Raw genomic sequence first — 16,949 nt, 5'->3', positions numbered from 1 at the left:
ACCAACCAGCTGCATGAACATCTACTTAAATCTCGGGTGAGGAAAAAGGGGTAGAGATTGGGATCAGCCCTAATGGCTTTGCTGGGGAGCTTTCGTTTGCCCACAGATCCACCGTGTGCCTTTTCACCTGCTGTGTGTGTTCCCAAGCTGACCTCTTGGCTCCCTAGCCACGTGGGTTTAACCAGGAGGACCTAGCAGTAGGAAAGCAAAGGGCAGGAGAGAAAGATGGATTGTTGTCCCTGGCTCCCCTCCTGCTCGGCTGTGGCTGCGTTCAGCTCTCTGGGATCCAGGAACTTCTCTCCTTTTGTCCCTTCAGACCTACAGCTGGTATTGCACCTCCCTGTTGCTAGCCCAGGATGCTTCACCAATTAAACTCTCTTCAGTTACCCCTGCAAGTGTTACATCTGCTTCCTGCCAGAACTCAAACTAATTCAACCTAGTGTACAGAGAACCAAATCAAAACAGATGAGAATGATTGGTCATCTGCTAAATGAGCTACATGTTATAGTAGTTTTAGCGCCTCATATTTTATAAAGAACTTTACCATCTTAACTTGTTTGATTCTAATAACCCATAAAGAGGTAGAACAGTATTAGTAATATAAAAATTACTAGTATCATTAATCTATAATAAAAGCATACTATGCTAATTAGGCCGATGTCCTTTCAAGCAAAGCTGGGGCTGCGAGGGAAGCCCAGGTGCCAGAGGGAAGCTGCTGCTGGCAGCTGGGGGAAGGCAGGCCTACTCTTGCACAATTTCATGTATCAGGCCTCTAGTCTATATATATAGATATATCCCTAAGCGACCATTACGACCCGTTACTATGATGTACACTGACCACCAGGGGACAGACACTCAACACAGGAGCTGCCCCCTGGTGGTCAGTGCACTCCCACAGCCAACCTCCCCCAGGCCAGCCAGCCCTGATAGAGACTGGGTGAGATGGCCCCGATTGCCAGCCAGGCCAAGGAACCCCACTCATGCACAAATTTGTGCACCAGGCTTCTAGTAGATATAGAAAAACCCACACACAGATGTTGAGTGACTTGCCTCAGATCACAGACCTTGTTAGTGGAGAGCTGGACTTGGAACTGGAAGACCTGAGATCATGTTCTCTTTTTCATGCTCCTCCCATCACTGACAATATTTGCCATTATAACTGGTGGTATGGAGAAATCAGGAAGTGACTCAGTGCAAGTATAAACACAGGATGCTAACATTTCATGATACTTAATCACCAGGTAAATGAAATTTTCTGGCACCAGTGGGTAAGAAGCTTGCTAATTCTGTGTTTAATTTGTCCCTATATCGGCAACCCTGGCATACTGGCCTGTACATGGGTCCCAAGAAATAGCTATATGATTGAAGGGTCCAGGTGGCCACTTACTGCAGTCTCTTGGATTAACATTGGTGACATGCCCCTGCCCAAGAGCACAAACAAGCATTATAAATGCTGAGCCATGACCTTAACATCCACACATACTCTTGTCCTCACAAAGTCTAAGTTACCACAAGACACAAGTTTGTTCATTAAAGGATCTGCAATTTAGAATCACTGGTTACTGCACGTCCACTGCAGAGCTTCCCACACTGCCCATGGAGTTCTGTACGCGTCAGTGGAGCCACCAAAAGCCCATGGTTGGCACTCAGTTCAACTTGACTCCCTCCCCAGATGGTGGAGACATTCTGACTACTCAAGAGAATACCAGGTGAATTTTGACAAGCGTGGCCTATCACCGTATAACTTAACTTCTCTTATCAACATAGCCCAAGTTCTTAAGTAAACACATTTGTTGAAGAACCATTTTAGATTTTCATTAGGCTTAATTTTCTTTAAGTGGGGAGCTTTCAAAACTTCTAATTTAAATTTGGCGATTTATTCTTGATCTCTAGTTAGCAGTCATCGCTCCTAACATTTAGTCTATGTTTTATGAAAAGCAGTTAAACTTAGCTGAGAAGTTGACTGAGCATATTGATCTGTTTGCTTAACGCAGTATCCCCAAAATTAGTCATGTTGCACAGTCTCGAAGCATTTTTCACTTGCACGTTAATTGGGGCATTTTGCCCTGTTGGCCAAGTAGAGAATGAGCAGGCAGCGGTGGCAGCAGCCCTGAGCTACGATAAGCCCTTTGTCAAGTGGCCTGGTGTTTGCTTGCTTGTAGCCTTCTAAAAAGAAATGAGAACAATGGCACATACTGGCTATCAAAAATGCCCACAGATAAGCACCTGCCTTACACATCATCTTGCTGGTAGCCACCCTGGATTCAGCTCTGCCCCACAGGCTCTGGAGGGTACTCGGAATCAGTGTCCCTGGAGGCATCCTTTAAGACCAAATTAGTCCTCCTTACCTGTCAGCCCTACATCTGTCTGGTCTAAATCTTTCACAGGACCATCTCTGAAAATAATTGCAGGTTAAACTCAGTTTCTTCTTCCAATTCCCCATTAGTTGTTGTAAAAAGCATCTAGGCCCACTCCTTTTAAGTCTGCCTCTCCAGGCCTCCCAATGCCTGGCTAAGACTCCTCCCTTCAACGGCTTCTTGTGCCTCGGAATAAAATGTGTTTTCTTTTGAGATTTGATCACATATGCCTCATCCTGTTGCCCATCTCCACCTCCCACCTGGTGCTCTCAGGACACAGATGCTTCAAGTCCCTTCCTCACCTGCTCTCTCCTCAAACTATCCTCCATTCCTTTTCCTCTGAAAAGTCCAACTATTAGGCTCCGCTGATGTGGCTCAGTGGTTGAGCATTGACCTATGAACTAGAAAATCACAGTTTGATAACCAGTCAGGGCACATGCCCTGACTGCAGGCTCAATCCCCATCACTGATGTTTCTATCACCCTCTCCCTCTCTGAAATCCATAAAAATATTTTTTAAATGAATCCATAAATAAGTGGAACAAATCAATGTCGCCCATCCTCACTCTAAAATCAAGATTTTTTTAAATCTTTTTTTTAAATATATATTTTACTGATTTTTCACAGAGGAAGAGAGAGAGATAGAGAGTTAGAAACATCAATGAGAGAGCATCATCGATCAGCTGCCTTTTGCACACCCCCTACTGGGGATGTGCCCGCAACCAAGGTACATGCCCTTGACCGGAATCGAACCCGGGACCTTTCAGTCTGCAGGCCGACGCTCTATCCACTGAGCCAAACCGGTTTCCGCTAAATCAAGATTTTTTTAAAACAACTTTATGCGGAGCATTATCTCAATCTGTTCAGTTTTGCTTCCCGCCAACTGTTGATAATGTGGCTCAAACTAACCAAAAATTCTAAAACACAACTTTATGTAGCACCTCCCTAAAAGGGGGGGTGGGGCGGAACTAATCTGTGCTTCTATGTTGGGATATTGGATACTCCTGGTGTGAGGAGGGACCAGGAGTTCCTGGGGTATAGTTATGTTGTTTCTTCATCCAGGTGCTGATTGAATATACTAGTACATTCAGTTTCAGAAAAATAATCAAGCTGAAATGTGTATGTACAATATAACTCAATGGGGGGAGGGGGAGAGATGTTAAGCCTTTGTTTTAATTCTGTATTTAGCTGGCTTTCACCTGATATTTAGTTGAGGCTAGGCCTGGATATGTGGAGCAAGAAGAAAGAACCTTTTGTTAATTTGACACTTGGTTCCCTTCCTTTCCTCTGATGGTCTAAGGAAGGAAGTTCAGAATATTGTTCTGCGTCATTCCTGTGGCTAGACTCCCGTGCTCAGGGGTGCCCCCACATGGCCATAAGACAAACAGCAGGTCAACAGGGCCACCTTATACATCTCCCGCCCCCCCCCCCCCCCAACCTCCCTCCCTATCCCACCTACCCAAGTAAAGAAAAAAGAACAAAAGGAACCCAGAACAGGAATAAGAAAGACCAGGGAAAAGAAGATGGGGCAAAGAGGAAGGGAAGGGACAAAGACCAAAGTGTCAATAGCCACCAGAATGAAGCAACAGTGGAGACAGGAGTTGGACAGACAAGACAGGGCAGGGGAATGACAAAAATTTCCCCGTGTTTCCATAGGTCACTAGTAACACTCGCCGCCTCTGTGAGGGCGGATTCCCCAGGGAATGTGAGCCCACAGCCACCAGAGTGAAACCATCAGAACACAAGTTAAGCAGCTACCACGGCACCACACAGCACCCACCACACTGCCCTGCCCGGGACCAGGCCGGGATAGCTCTGAGCTCCCAACCTGGGCTCACCCTCCTTGGAAAGTTCTGCTGAACAGCCCAAGCACAAGAGAACAGCACGGTCAGTGAGCAGGTGTGGAGCCCTAGAAAGAGTTCCTTCCACTAGAAATTCTCGGACCATCAGTTTGAACACACTTAAGGAATATCCACCAAGTTAGCCAACTGGGCTGGGGCATGCTATCTATGCAAAGCTGGGGGAAACAGCCCATTGTCACGAGATTAAAACCCACATAATGGTTTTGTGGTTTTTGGCTATGCTTTTTAAGTTCTTGTTAGAGTAATAACCTGAGGCATTTATAATAAAAGATGACCACCCTAGAAATACAACCTCTCCGCATGGCTTCTGCTTGGCAAGCCACCAGCTACTTTCCTATCAGCCAGAAAGAGGGTGGCGGGAAAGGAAGGAGCCGCAGCCCGCGTTCAGCAGGAAGTCCTTTATAACGGCGAAGTTGATACACAGTACTAGAGGAGGGCCTGTCGCGGCCACGGGAGCAAGGGGGAGGTCTGCGGACCAACGCATTCCAGGGCTCACGTCACACCGACGCACCGGAGTGACCGCCCCGTGCCCCCTGGAGCTCCGCCCACCCACCAGTTCCGCCAACAACTACGTAACTTTCTCTATCTTCGTTTTTGGCCACTGAAGATAAAATCCACCACGATGACAGGATTCAGCACAACAGTCTTTCCAGTCATGCCAGAGATGGATGTCCCAGCTCTTAATGAGAAACAAAAGTTCATTTGACTTCTCTTGCAAGGACCAGAGAGAATTTGTTTCTTCATGATCTGTTGAAATATGTATATATATACTCCAAAACAAAACAAAACAACAAAAAAACACAGAAAATAACTAACAGTCCATTCTGTGCTCTGTTTCCCTGGAAGATTGCTCATGTTCACCCCTCCGATAGCTATAGGGGTCATGTGTCTGGGAACAAAGAATTAAGACACTTCAAAATAAGCAATAAAAATCCTAGTGCAACACTCAGAAGCGGATGGTGGCTTGAGAAGGTTAGAAGGGGAGAGGGTGGGGCGTGGGTGCTCTATTTCGGAGCAGGGTATGTATGGCCTTGGGAAGCCGAGTGGATGCACAGACAGAAGCAGCAACAAGCAGGAAACACTGTTGGGGAGACCCACTTCCTTCCAAGCTCTCCCCAGGTACGAGGGTGTCACATCACCTGCACTCTGACTTCTCAGGGCTGAGGGCTCTACCCCTCACCCTCCACCCACGCTAAGCTGAGTAGTCTCTGAAACAGGCCCAGGCCAGGGCCCGGGATGCAGCTCTGGAGGGCCCAGGTAGACAGATCCCTTCTGGGCTATTCCCAGCAAGCACCTGGGAAGCTCACTTCCCCAGGCGACCAAGAGGCATAAAGGGAAGCAGCCAGGGGAGGACAGGCTTCGAAGGCTTGGGAAGAGAAACGGTGGCCAGCAGCACAGTGGCTTTGTACCTGGCTCGGTTTGATGGGAAGACCTGCTGCCACGCCACCTCAGCCCTGTGCTGGGGACAGACGGTGTCCAGTCTGCGACCAGCAGCTGGAGAGACTCCGTATGCCTTTCCTATGTCTATACGGGGATGTGTTTATTATTTGTAACTGATATAAATGCAACGGCTTCTACAAGCTGCTCGGCCTCTGCCCCGAGGGGTTTCTGCCTTCGGGCCTGCCGCCAGGCTCACCCCAGCGTGCCATCTGCCCTACCCCACACCGTGGGAAAGCGGCCCCAGGATGAGCAGAGAGGATACACACCACAAAAGGTGACCAGGAGGAGGGCCTACCTCGATGAGATTTCTGTTTCTAACCCTGAGAACCTAAGGAATTGTGAAGGATGGGGAGAGGGAGCTGGGGTTAAAGGTCACCGGGCTTTTTATTGCAGTTAAAGCAGACTCGGACAGGATGGTCCCAGCCTCGAGATGGGACAGCCCGGCGGTCGTGGGAGCACTCGTCGCAGAAGCCCTGGCCGCAGGCCCGGCAGTGGTGCTTGGAGAGCTTGATGCTGAACTCCTTCCGGCAGCTGTGGCAGTGCAGGATCTCGTGGTCAGGCACCCAGTACGCCGGCCGGGCCGCGTCCTTTACCAGACCTGTGGCAAGGAAGGAGCCATGTTGGGCGGGACACGCGGAACCCAACACCCCGGTCCCACGGTGCACCAAGGCGACCTGAGACCCTCCAGTGGCTCCCAATGCAACTGCACACAGAATCACCTCGGGACCTTTGAAACAGGCAGTTTCCACCCGGCCACCATCCTCAGGGCTGTGTGTGTCAGTAAGCCCTCCCGGTGTTCCTAAGGTGCAGCTGCATTAAGAGCCGCTGGACCAACAACAAGAAGTCGGGGTCAGGACATATCTTCATTCAAATGCCAGTTCCACTGAGCACCAGCTACTTAGCAGCTGCAGGATTACAAGAGGCTACTTCTCGGGGCCTTAGCTTCCTCATCTTTAACAACCCACCTTCGAGAGCTGTTATGGGGATTTCAAGAAGTAACATGTCTCACGCACGGGCCTGGGACCCGACAGCGAGGGAGCGCTTGGTGAGCACAGTTGGCAGGCTCTGTGCGCCAAAGGCAGCCTGCCTCTCCCAGTTACCGTGACAGCAGATGCAACCTGAACTTCAAGCCTGGGCAAATCCATCTATTCCTACACCTTGGAGTCAAAGCTCACTGTCTGCTCGTTCTGTGAGCCGCGGTGATTACATCTGTTACAGGTAATATTCATTACCATCCCGGAGACCTTGGACTCCCCCCTACACAGGGCTGCAGTACCCCAGCCCAGCCAACCCTGCCTAAGCCCCCACACACTTCCTTCCTCTGCCTCTTCCCACCATGGTTACAGTGCCTGGTCTTCACCCCATTCCACCAGGCCAAAGGGAAGAGCCATCTTAAATCCTAAATGAGTAATAGCTTGGCTTGTGTGGCGGATTCTCTGACACTCGTGCCCCCTCCTTGAGTCTAGGCAGGCTCTGTGCCAACAGAAGACTGTACGAGTTTCCACGCCCAGGCCTTAAAACAGACTGGCAGCTTCTACTTGTCTCTTGGAATATTAGCTCTCAGAGCCTGAGCCACCATGTACAGAAGTCCAGCTGCCAATGAAGAATCCACACGGAGAGGCCTGGAGACTTTATGGAGAGGGAGGGTCTACCCCAGGCATCCAGCCCAGGCCCAGCACGTGAGTTAGGCTGGCCTGGACCCTCGAGGCAGTCCAGCTGCCACTCTGGAGTACCAGGCAATGCCACTTGAAACAGAAGAATTACCCTTCCTGACTTAAAGGTGTGAGACATGGTAAAAGGGTGGTTGTTTGAAGCCTTTACGTGTTCAGGTAGTTTGTTATGCAGCAATCAGTGGTCTAAGAGAATGGCCTCTGGAGGGAAACACGAAACCACTGAGGTCTCCCACAGAAGCAAGCAAATGTTCACCAATTTTCAGTCAACTTCCTGCTGCCCAGCCCAGCCGGGGTCTGCCAGCCTTTGACAAAACGACAGCCCAGGGCCCTCTGCAACCTTTCCTCCCACACACACGACACCCAGAGCAGCACTGCCAGGCCCACCTAGTGGTATGTCAATGGCTGTCACCACGGCTCCCAGAGTGTTCTGCACAGCCTCGCCCACCTTCCGAGCAATTAGTGTCCCGCCTTCGTCATCCGCCTGTGCCTCGGTGACATCTGCAGACAATGACAAAGGAAAAGCCATCAGCTCTTAGTCACTTCCCAAAGGAAAACTCGCAGGGCAGCAGCAGAGCGCTTCTGGGCTCTTCTCGGGGTACCACTGTGCTGCCCTGCAGCGACCCCTAGGGGCGGGGCTACGGGTCAGGTCAGCCCAGACCCTGAAACCTGTGGCATCTGTTAGTCCTTTACCTCAGCCCTCTAGAGCTACCTTAAAACCTTTCTTTAAAGTAAAGCAGAAAGCTTCCAGGAGCACGACCTAGAACCTTCTCCAAGGAGAAGACTCGGTCTAAGCCATTTCTGGTAAACACAGGATAGGATTAACAACTCCCACCACCACCAAGAAATCGCTCCCAGCACTCAGACTGACCAAAGCCAAGGGAGCAACTGCTGTGGGCAGATGCAGTGAGGAGCAGGCGGGGTGGTCCCCAGCACCCAGTGCCACGGAGAGAGGCCCCGCCCTCCTCCCTGCAGCTCCCAGCCCCCCTTACCTAACTGGACGCTCCTGGCTTCGTAGCAGTTGTCGCACACCCGCACGGGCACGGGGCCCCAGCCCCGCTCGGGCACCGGCCGGGTCTTGGAGGAGCAGCCGTCACAGAAGCCCTCCCCACAGGCCCGGCAGTGATGCTTGGTGTCGTTCTCCTTGAAGGACGTCGCACACTTGCTGCAGCTCTGTTCCAAGCCCAGAACAGACAGGGCAGGTGTCACTCACGTCTGCTCGGCTGAGAAAGCCACCGACACCCGGGGGGAGGGCCCAGGACCACCCTGAAACGGCGAGACCCCGCCAGTCCTAAGGGAGGGGCCCTAAGCCTCCAGCCACTGAGGCAGCCATGACTATCATTTTCCTCCAAGTGCCTGGAAAGGTTCTCCAATTATGCGGCTGAGTCATGGGGTTCTCAGAAGGCTAATTTAGCCAGAGGAGAAATGAGACTTTTTTTAACGGCTTCTGGGAAGTTGATGAGGAGCGAGCTCCCTGTCGAGGATTTGGGCCACAGCTGGGCGCTCCTTTGCTGTGGACGCCGTCAGGATTTATGGATCAAGCTGAGGATGGCGCTAACAGATCTCTAAAGGCTCCTGGCCTTCAGATTCTGTATCTATGGTCTAAGGCATCTGATCAATAATGATTAGCCCTTGCAGGGAAGGAAATTAAAATCGACCACAAAGAAAACACCTGCAGAATAACACGAAGGGAAATCCATGGGCGGAGAGGACACTGCCTGCCTCAATGTGTCCCCCTTTCCAATGCTCCGGGCGCTAACCTGACGGGGAGAGAAACCCCCCGCCTCCCCCACGGAGCAAGCTTGGGACAGGGTGAAGCGACACAAGCAAAGCGGGCGGTGCCAGGAGCAGCGCGCCGCACCATACCAGGATCTGGGAGTTGGGCCTCCAGTAGGCTGGCGCTATCTGGTCTGTCAGCCAGGACGTGACAGCCTTGGTGGGCCCGAGGCTAAGCTCAGACACCGACTGAGCCATGAAGTTCATCCCGTCCAAGAGGCGCTGGGCAGCATTGTTGTTGTCCTTCAGAAATCCGTCAGTCTGGAAGGAAAATGCAGGCTCCCGTCACGCTCTGAGGGAAGGGACTCAAAGGAAAAGGGCGAGGGTCCTGGGTGAGCTGCACACTCGTCACCTCCAGCTCAGAACCACAAACTCCCTGGCAGAGAAAAGCGGGGACAGACCGGGAATCCCTCTGGCTTCTGGGCAATATCACACCAACCAGTCATAACCGAATGACTCCCTTCAAGGTGGCCAGAAGACGTGGTGCACAGCCGCTCAATCCGGACTCAGTTTGCCCACAAACAAGATACACACTCCAGGAAACACTCACATAAAGACGACGCCTCCTGCAGGAAACCCCCATCCCAGGCTGGGTCAGGAGCCCTTCCTGTCAGGTCCCCTAGTATCTGTACATCCCCAGGAATCCTGTTTCCACGTGTAAGAACAATCTCTGTTTATGCAGTTACTGTAAACTCTGAGAATAATAACCTATCTTTTTCACTTTTGTATTCTTGTAAATATCTAGCTCAATTCTGAGCACACGGTACTCAACAACATAAGCTGAGGCAACGAATGGGTGAATGAATGAACAGAAGGAGAGGAGCCCGCATTCCCTAATTCCAAGGACGGTGAGGAGCGCAGCCTGAAGGTACACCGCAGTGTTACTGTTTTCTTGGACTATAAACGATCTTGCCATAGAGACGATAATAGCTTTTGCAAGAAATAACTAAGGCAGATCACAAACGAAAGACAGTCATAAAACACCTTGTGAGAAAATCATACTAGTGGGAGGCCATGTTAAATCCTTGGGCCAGAATAGCCTGGACCATCCTGTCAGGGAGACTGGGAAGAAGAGGAACAATAGGAAATTGTCCGTTATGTGGTACCTGGAGGAAGCAGGTAAGCTCAGAGGTGGGTCTGCAGGTAGGTCTCGGAGGCTAACCGGTGGCTTTAGAAATCACCCAATAAGGGGAACATCACCAGGTAAGTCCCTTCAAGAAAACTGCTTTTCCACAAAGGAAAAAGTTTTGGATGTATTGTGATTTATGAGTAATTCCAAGTATGATTTGTGGCTTAATGCAGAATCAAAGCAACATATCAGTGCCTCATAAACAGATTTATTTTTCTAACATCTGGAACTCAAAAGTCAAATTAAAAATAATGAGGGCCGCCCGGCCTTAATGGCTTGGTCCCCAGTGTGGGGCATGCAGGAGGTAGCTGATCTATGATTCATTGATGTTTCTATCTCTCTCTCTCTCTCCCCCTCTCTCTAAAATCAATAAAATATATTTTTAAATTAAATAAATAAATAGTAAGAGTCTACAGTAATACCATTTCTTAGAATATACGTCAAGAAAATTCCGAAAAAAATACTAAATGGCTTTCTTACATAAAGATGGTCACTATAGCATTTTCTTTGATGATTAAACAGTACGCATGAAGGGAATGGGGAATCAAACTATAACACTAGACATAATGTTACACAGTGACTACAAATGAGAATCATGGAAAATGGAAGCAATGCGGAAATGGTATTGTGGTAAAAAAAAAAAAGAAAAGATAAATGGCATGTAAATTATATCTATATAAACATATGCATATGGAAAATGACTGAAGAAAACATGACAAAATGATGTTTTGCCCATTCAGTGTGCCTCAGTGATTGAGTATCGACCCATTCACTAAGAAGCTGCAGGTCCGATTCCTGGTCAGTAGTGGGGGGTGTGCAGGAGGCAGCAGATCAATTATTCTCATAGCTGTTTCTCTCTCTCTCTCCCTAAAAATAAAAAAAAAATAAAAAACATATTTTACAATAAATAAAAATGAAATTTTATTTGCAAAGACAATATAACAATAAGTCAATTTTTCACTTATTTTGTTTCAAGTTGTGCTTCTAGTATGTATGTAAAAAAAAAAAAAATGAAAATAATTAACGATCTAGAACAAGAAAAGCTCTTTAGATCATGCCTTCCTAAACCACCAAAATACTGAAAGTCATGGTTGACCTTATTTCTAAACAAGTTCCACTTTTCCACACACATGTATAGCTGAACGATACAAGAGAAAGAATAATAAATAAAACCGCTCTTACTCCAGGCCACACATGCACAATCTCTGTCCGCACCACCGTATCCACGGGATCTTGGTTCCCAAACCAGTATTGCCGGCTACGATAGACCACGCCGCAGTTAGGACATTCGATCACATACCTACAAGGAATGCAAATAGACACCATTACCCTGCCAGGTTTCTAGGGAGACAAACACACCAGACAACCCTTAGCTATGTTGTTTCAACTCACCCAGACCAGGCATATTTTGCAAGACCCATCCAGGGGGAGTCGGTGGAAGCAGATGTCTTGGGCACTACGCTGACCTCCTTGCCTCTCTCATAGCAGGCCTGAAACATGGAGCACTCTGCCAGCTTCTTCTCTGGACACCGGTCCCCGTGGCCTCTTCACATCCCTGTCCAGCACCCACTCCCCACAAACCATATCGTCTGAGGGTCTACAGACCCCGAGTTTAGCACATCAGAAGGAAGTTCATTTCTCTAGAGAAGCCAGTGCCCTGAATGGTCATGAACTGAATGGATACCCACCCCAGGCCCCAAAACTAAGCTGTACATTATACACCCGTCAGACAGAAGCAATCAAAACTCGGTTCCTGAAGAGCAAGAATAACAAATAGCCAGTGAATGTGACCCCCGCCGACAAGCTCAAGAGACTACGGGGAAAATAAGCTTTAAAGAAGTTCCACGAGGCCCCAGCAACAAACGAGTATGAGTTATTTTGGTTAGAGCTGGTGAGAAGTTCCAGAGAGATTCCATTTGAACATCAAATACTTGAGGGTGCAGCAAAGCTGCCCCAAGCTGATCTTTCCAACAGGAGAGGGACCAGCAGCCAGCTGCTGGGCAGGGAGAAGCTCGGGACTCACCTTGCAGGTGTAAACTCGGTTGTCATACTGGTGGGAGTAGCTGCAGCGGCTCTTGGCTTCATGTGGTACTCCTTCTTTCCCATGATTCATGCTGTTCTTACATCCAGCCCTGAGTGAAGCCCAAAAGCTGACAATGAGGCAGCCAATGGAACCGATGCTACTTATGCAGAAGAATCTGACCCTGAGCCAGAGATGGGTTATTAACTAGGCCCCGGATCCTGAGCACAGAGGACAGTTTGTCTCAGGACCCACATGCCTCCCTTATCCTCGCCATCAGCATCACTACGAAGGTAGAGCAATTAGTACCTTGTTATGAGAAGAAAAAGCGAAATGAGGAAACTCTTCTTAGAAACGGCACCTGACCCCTCAGGAGGAATGGAGGCGCCAGGAGATACCACCTTGACAAGACATGGATCTGGAATGGCTCTCAGGAAATTAAAAACCCCAAACAGCATGAAATAAGTTTAACCAGGACAGGCTGCCGAGACGCCAAACAAAAACCATCCCCCAACACTTGGCAAAGCACTAAGAGGAGGCTTAAGCCGGACAAGAAAACCTTCCAAATGAACAGCGCGCCTGGCCACCCTGACAACACAGGTCAGGACTTGGGAATGTCCCTACGGAGAAGCAAAGTCCTGGAAGCCCTAGGAAGCTCAGTTAGAATGGAGAAGCACCGATCCAGCTGTGCTGGGCTCACGGGGCAAGCAAAAAGGAAGATAAATCACACTGGCAACGAACATCCCTCTGTCCAAGATAATCCTAGTTCTCCCTACCCCAGACTGTCTAATCCAACACCCAAATCCTTTTTACAAATTCAGAGCCAAGTGGCTCAGTACCCGGCGGTGGCCCACTGGGTCCAATGCAAAAGGGCTATTATAACAGAAATGGCTCAGAACAGAGAGGTCTCCTCCTGTAAACGGGCAGATGTGAGCGAGGACAATAGAGTGGGGAAGGCGTGGAAGGCAGGGAGTGAGTACACGACGTGGGGACTTGGATCTGACTGACACACGGCATTTAAACCCCTGGGCTTCTTCAGTCAAGTCACCCAACTGTGATTTAACAGCCACCAACAGCTCAAAGTGTGGTCCCCAACCAGCAACTTCAGCATCACCTGAAAACTTACCAGAAATGCAAGGTCTCAGGCCCTACATCAGACCCATTAAATCAAACTGTGGGGCCAAGACCCACCGATCTGTTTTAACATGTCCTTCCGGGGTTTTTGATGCATGTTCAGCTGAGAATCAATGCTCTGTCCCCTGAAACAAAGTGTGGTCCACAGACCAGCCTCAGAGGCATCACTCGGAGCTTGTTAGAAATGCAGATTTTCACCCAGAACTGCTGTCCACACTCTTGCATTTTAACAAAATCACAAAGTGGTGTGTATACAGACCGATGTTTGAGAAGCACTGCTCTAATGCAATGTCCTCAACTCAGACTACACATTAGAAAAATCTCAGGAGCATTTTAAATATCCCAGTGCCTAGCCGTAACCAGTTTGGCTCAGTGGATAGAGCGTCGGCCTGTGGACTCAAGGGTCCTAGGTTCGATTCTGGTCAGGGGCATGTTCCTTGGTTGCGGGAACATCCCCAGGTGGGGTGTGCAGGAGGCAGCTGACTGATGTTTCTCTCTCATCGATGTTTCTAACTCTCTATCCCTCTCTCTTCCTCTCTGTAAAAAATAATAAAATACATTTAAAAAAATATAGTTCGCAGCCCGACAATCTATCCACTGAGCCAAACCGGTTTCGGCTAAAATATATATTTTAAAATAATAATAAATAAATAAATATTCCAGTGCCTACGCCCCACCCCAGAGCCATTAAACCAGTCTCCTTGAAGGTGGGGCCCAGGCCTGGGTAATTCTGCAAGCTCCCATGATAATCCTAATGTGCTCTAAGCATTTGCCCTCACAGTGAAAGGAATCAACTAGGATTAATATGGACTACAGTGCTATGCACACACTGGGATTTCTATCAAATATTAGTTGAATAAATGGAATAACTATGATTGAAAGCCCTGATAGGAGAAACATGGACAACAGGCAACGTCAAGTTTTCTATAGTAAAAACTGCCCAAACCAGAAGCCAGTCAACTTCACATCTAAGCCAGGCTGAAATCTTCAGGAGATTCTTCATAACCACGTGTCCGGGAATCCCTGCAACCTCCAACTGTGGTCCCTGGCCTCCAGGAGCACCTGGGAACTTGGAAATCACCATCTCAGGCCCCAGCCCGCCCGTCCATCAGGATGACCTGCATGCACGCTGATGTCTGAGAAGCACCGTTCTGAGGCTCTTTTCCCAAGATGGGCAGACAGCTGGCCCCACTTACCCGCAGCTGAGGCACAGGGAGGAGCAGGTGAAGTACTCGTCCGGGAAGAAGGAGCTGTGGGCCATCTGGTCGTCGGGGATCTCGCCGCTGAAGCGGTCGCTCAGTGCCTGGCGAGGAGGAAGGCGACATGAAGGTACAGCAGAGAGCCCTGTGCTTTGACTCTTCCGACACTTACTTGCCTTTCTAAGATCTCCCCCCACCCCGCAAGCTTATTTCTTACAGGCTCCACAGCAGGAAGAGGGAACTTACCTTCAACCTCCTACGCCCAACTTGCCTAGAAAGAACCAGCCCGTTTCCCAAGAGGTCAGAAGCGAACAAAGCTACTGTTCTCTACTCATCACCTTGGAGCTTATAAACCCCTCACACACTCAGTCTTTCATTCAGAACCTCCCCAGATACTGACTAATGCCCACTTCCTCCTTGTGAAGCTGGGACCGAGAAATCAAGACTTGAGAAGGTGGCTCGCTCGTCTTGAAGCCAGAGACACAGCTGAGCAGAAAGCAAGAGTTTCGTGGGCTTTTATCCAGTTCTAACCCCAGGCACGCACTTAGAGTTTACTAGGCCACAGAACTATCTCAATGCAGAAAAATACGTCATGAGCCAAAAAAACAAGAATTATTGTAGTGTTTGGCAGCCTTTTATCAACTACAGTAACCCAAAACAGCAAAGGGCCAAAAAAAATACCAAAAAGAAAGATAAGGTATCTGCAGAGGCAAACTGAAATTTTTATATTGAGAGGCGTTTCCATTTCTAATCCTGTTTTCACACATTACTTTATACTGAAAGTACTCTTCAAGCTGATTTCCCCCTTCCAGGCCCTTAGTCAAAGTCAGTGGAAAAAGGAAATTAAATAGAAATGGGCTTTCCAGGCTTCAAAAATCATTAAGTGCACAGTGTTCCAAGCTCCTGTCTTTCAGCCTCCCATCCTGAGGCAGACCATCGTTATTCCCTGGAAGAGAAGGAAAGTAGCCTAAAGCAGGACAAGATGGTACTTCCTTTGGTAAAAGCCAAACGAAATTGTAAAATGAAATTTGGAAAAAGGACAGGTTAGGTTCTAAACTGAGCTTCTCAAGCTCTGAAAGCAATTTTGTTTCCTGAGAACTTATTTGTTCAAGTTCCTTTTCCTGCTTTCAATGAAGCCTTACCGCAATAAACTGCAAACTCAGGTGTTTGCGAAGAGGAGTGATCCCAATGTTGAGTCAAGTCAGGTGTAAGACAAGAGTAGAGGCAGGAATGTGTCAAATTGAGGGGGCATGAGTCACTTCAGGCAGTGGTCGGCAAACTCATTAGTCAACAGAGCCAAATATCAACAGTACAACGATTGAAATTTCTTTTGAGAACCAAATTTTTTAAACTTAAACTTCTTCTAACGCCACTTCTTCAAAATAGACTCGCCCAGACCATGGTATTTTGTGGAAGAGCCACCACCAAGGAACCGAAATGCACATCATGAAACCAATTTTTACCATAGGCTCAGGGGTCTTCAAACTACGGCCCGCGGGCCACATGCAGCCCCCAGGGGAGTCTGATCCGGCCTGCCAGGTCTTTTGGGCAGTGAGCGCAGCCAAGGTGTTACAGTAGGGATTAGTAGTTCATATAGTCCGGCCCTCCAGCTCTCTGAGGGACCGTGATCTGGCCCCCACTTTAAAAAGTTTGAGGACCCCTGGAACTGATACAAACAAGAGTTAAGTTCCTACAGCACCTCAATGCTATAACAAAACATTTAACAAAATATTTGAGGAGCTGCTGTATTTAGCTGCAAAAGCTGCTTATGTATCTAATGAGGTGATAGAAAAAGTAAAACAAAAGAGAGAAAAAGAAAATAAAGGAATATAGAAGCTACTAAAGAGCTATAGGGGAAAACCAAAGAGAAGCATTATTAGCCCCTAAGGTTTTTTTTCTTCTAAATGGGTAACTAAAAAGATAACCTAAGAACTAGTTTGCTTTAGGAAAAAAGAATATATTTAGCATGAGTTCAACAACTGGGTTGAATTCGGCGAAGGGGAAGAAGGGTGAAATGTCACTCCCCAGTAAACATAAGACTGCATTCCAATAACCATGACAGCACATTGTTACTCAAGGTTCTTTCTGTTCTAAAACCCAAGTTGCCTGGTTCACATCTCTGAAATTCCCTCAGAAAAATCGGGGCATGTCTACATATCTCAAAGTTTAGCACGAAACAATCTACAGCCCGATTCCCATGGTACATATGCCATAGAACCTCCATCACTGCCTGCCCTCAATAAATCAAGGCAATAGTAACCTCTTATGACATCAGAAAGAGAATTCCCAGTCTAACCAGCCGCAGCACCTCATATGCTGGTCACCTATGCTCTGAAATGCTGGGACACACGAAAAGCATGTTA

The 16,949-nt window shown here is 48.4% G+C and overlaps 1 protein-coding gene across 1 annotated transcript in view; it reads right to left on the bottom strand.

Annotated features, from left to right (window-relative positions):
- Positions 1 to 4,601: 4,601 nt before the first annotated feature.
- Positions 4,602 to 16,949, bottom strand: part of ZFYVE1 (zinc finger FYVE-type containing 1) — a 51,242-nt gene continuing 38,894 nt past the window's right edge. The window contains exons 5-12 of the mRNA XM_084892813.1: positions 14,584 to 14,690; positions 12,257 to 12,365; positions 11,626 to 11,723; positions 11,416 to 11,533; positions 9,195 to 9,365; positions 8,321 to 8,501; positions 7,716 to 7,829; positions 4,602 to 6,256 (exon numbers count right to left, since the gene is read on the bottom strand). Coding sequence (XP_084748939.1) covers positions 6,024 to 6,256; positions 7,716 to 7,829; positions 8,321 to 8,501; positions 9,195 to 9,365; positions 11,416 to 11,533; positions 11,626 to 11,723; positions 12,257 to 12,365; positions 14,584 to 14,690 — 1,131 coding nt within the window. The 3' untranslated portion in view covers positions 4,602 to 6,023. The remainder of the gene's footprint in view (positions 6,257 to 7,715; positions 7,830 to 8,320; positions 8,502 to 9,194; positions 9,366 to 11,415; positions 11,534 to 11,625; positions 11,724 to 12,256; positions 12,366 to 14,583; positions 14,691 to 16,949) is intronic.

Source organism: Pipistrellus hanaki (assembly GCF_964339955.1).
Source record: "Pipistrellus hanaki genome assembly, chromosome: 1".
NCBI classification, from domain to species: Eukaryota; Metazoa; Chordata; class Mammalia; order Chiroptera; family Vespertilionidae; genus Pipistrellus; species Pipistrellus hanaki.
Note: the sequence above shows the minus strand (reverse complement) of the source record. Positions and strands in the feature narration are given on the sequence as shown.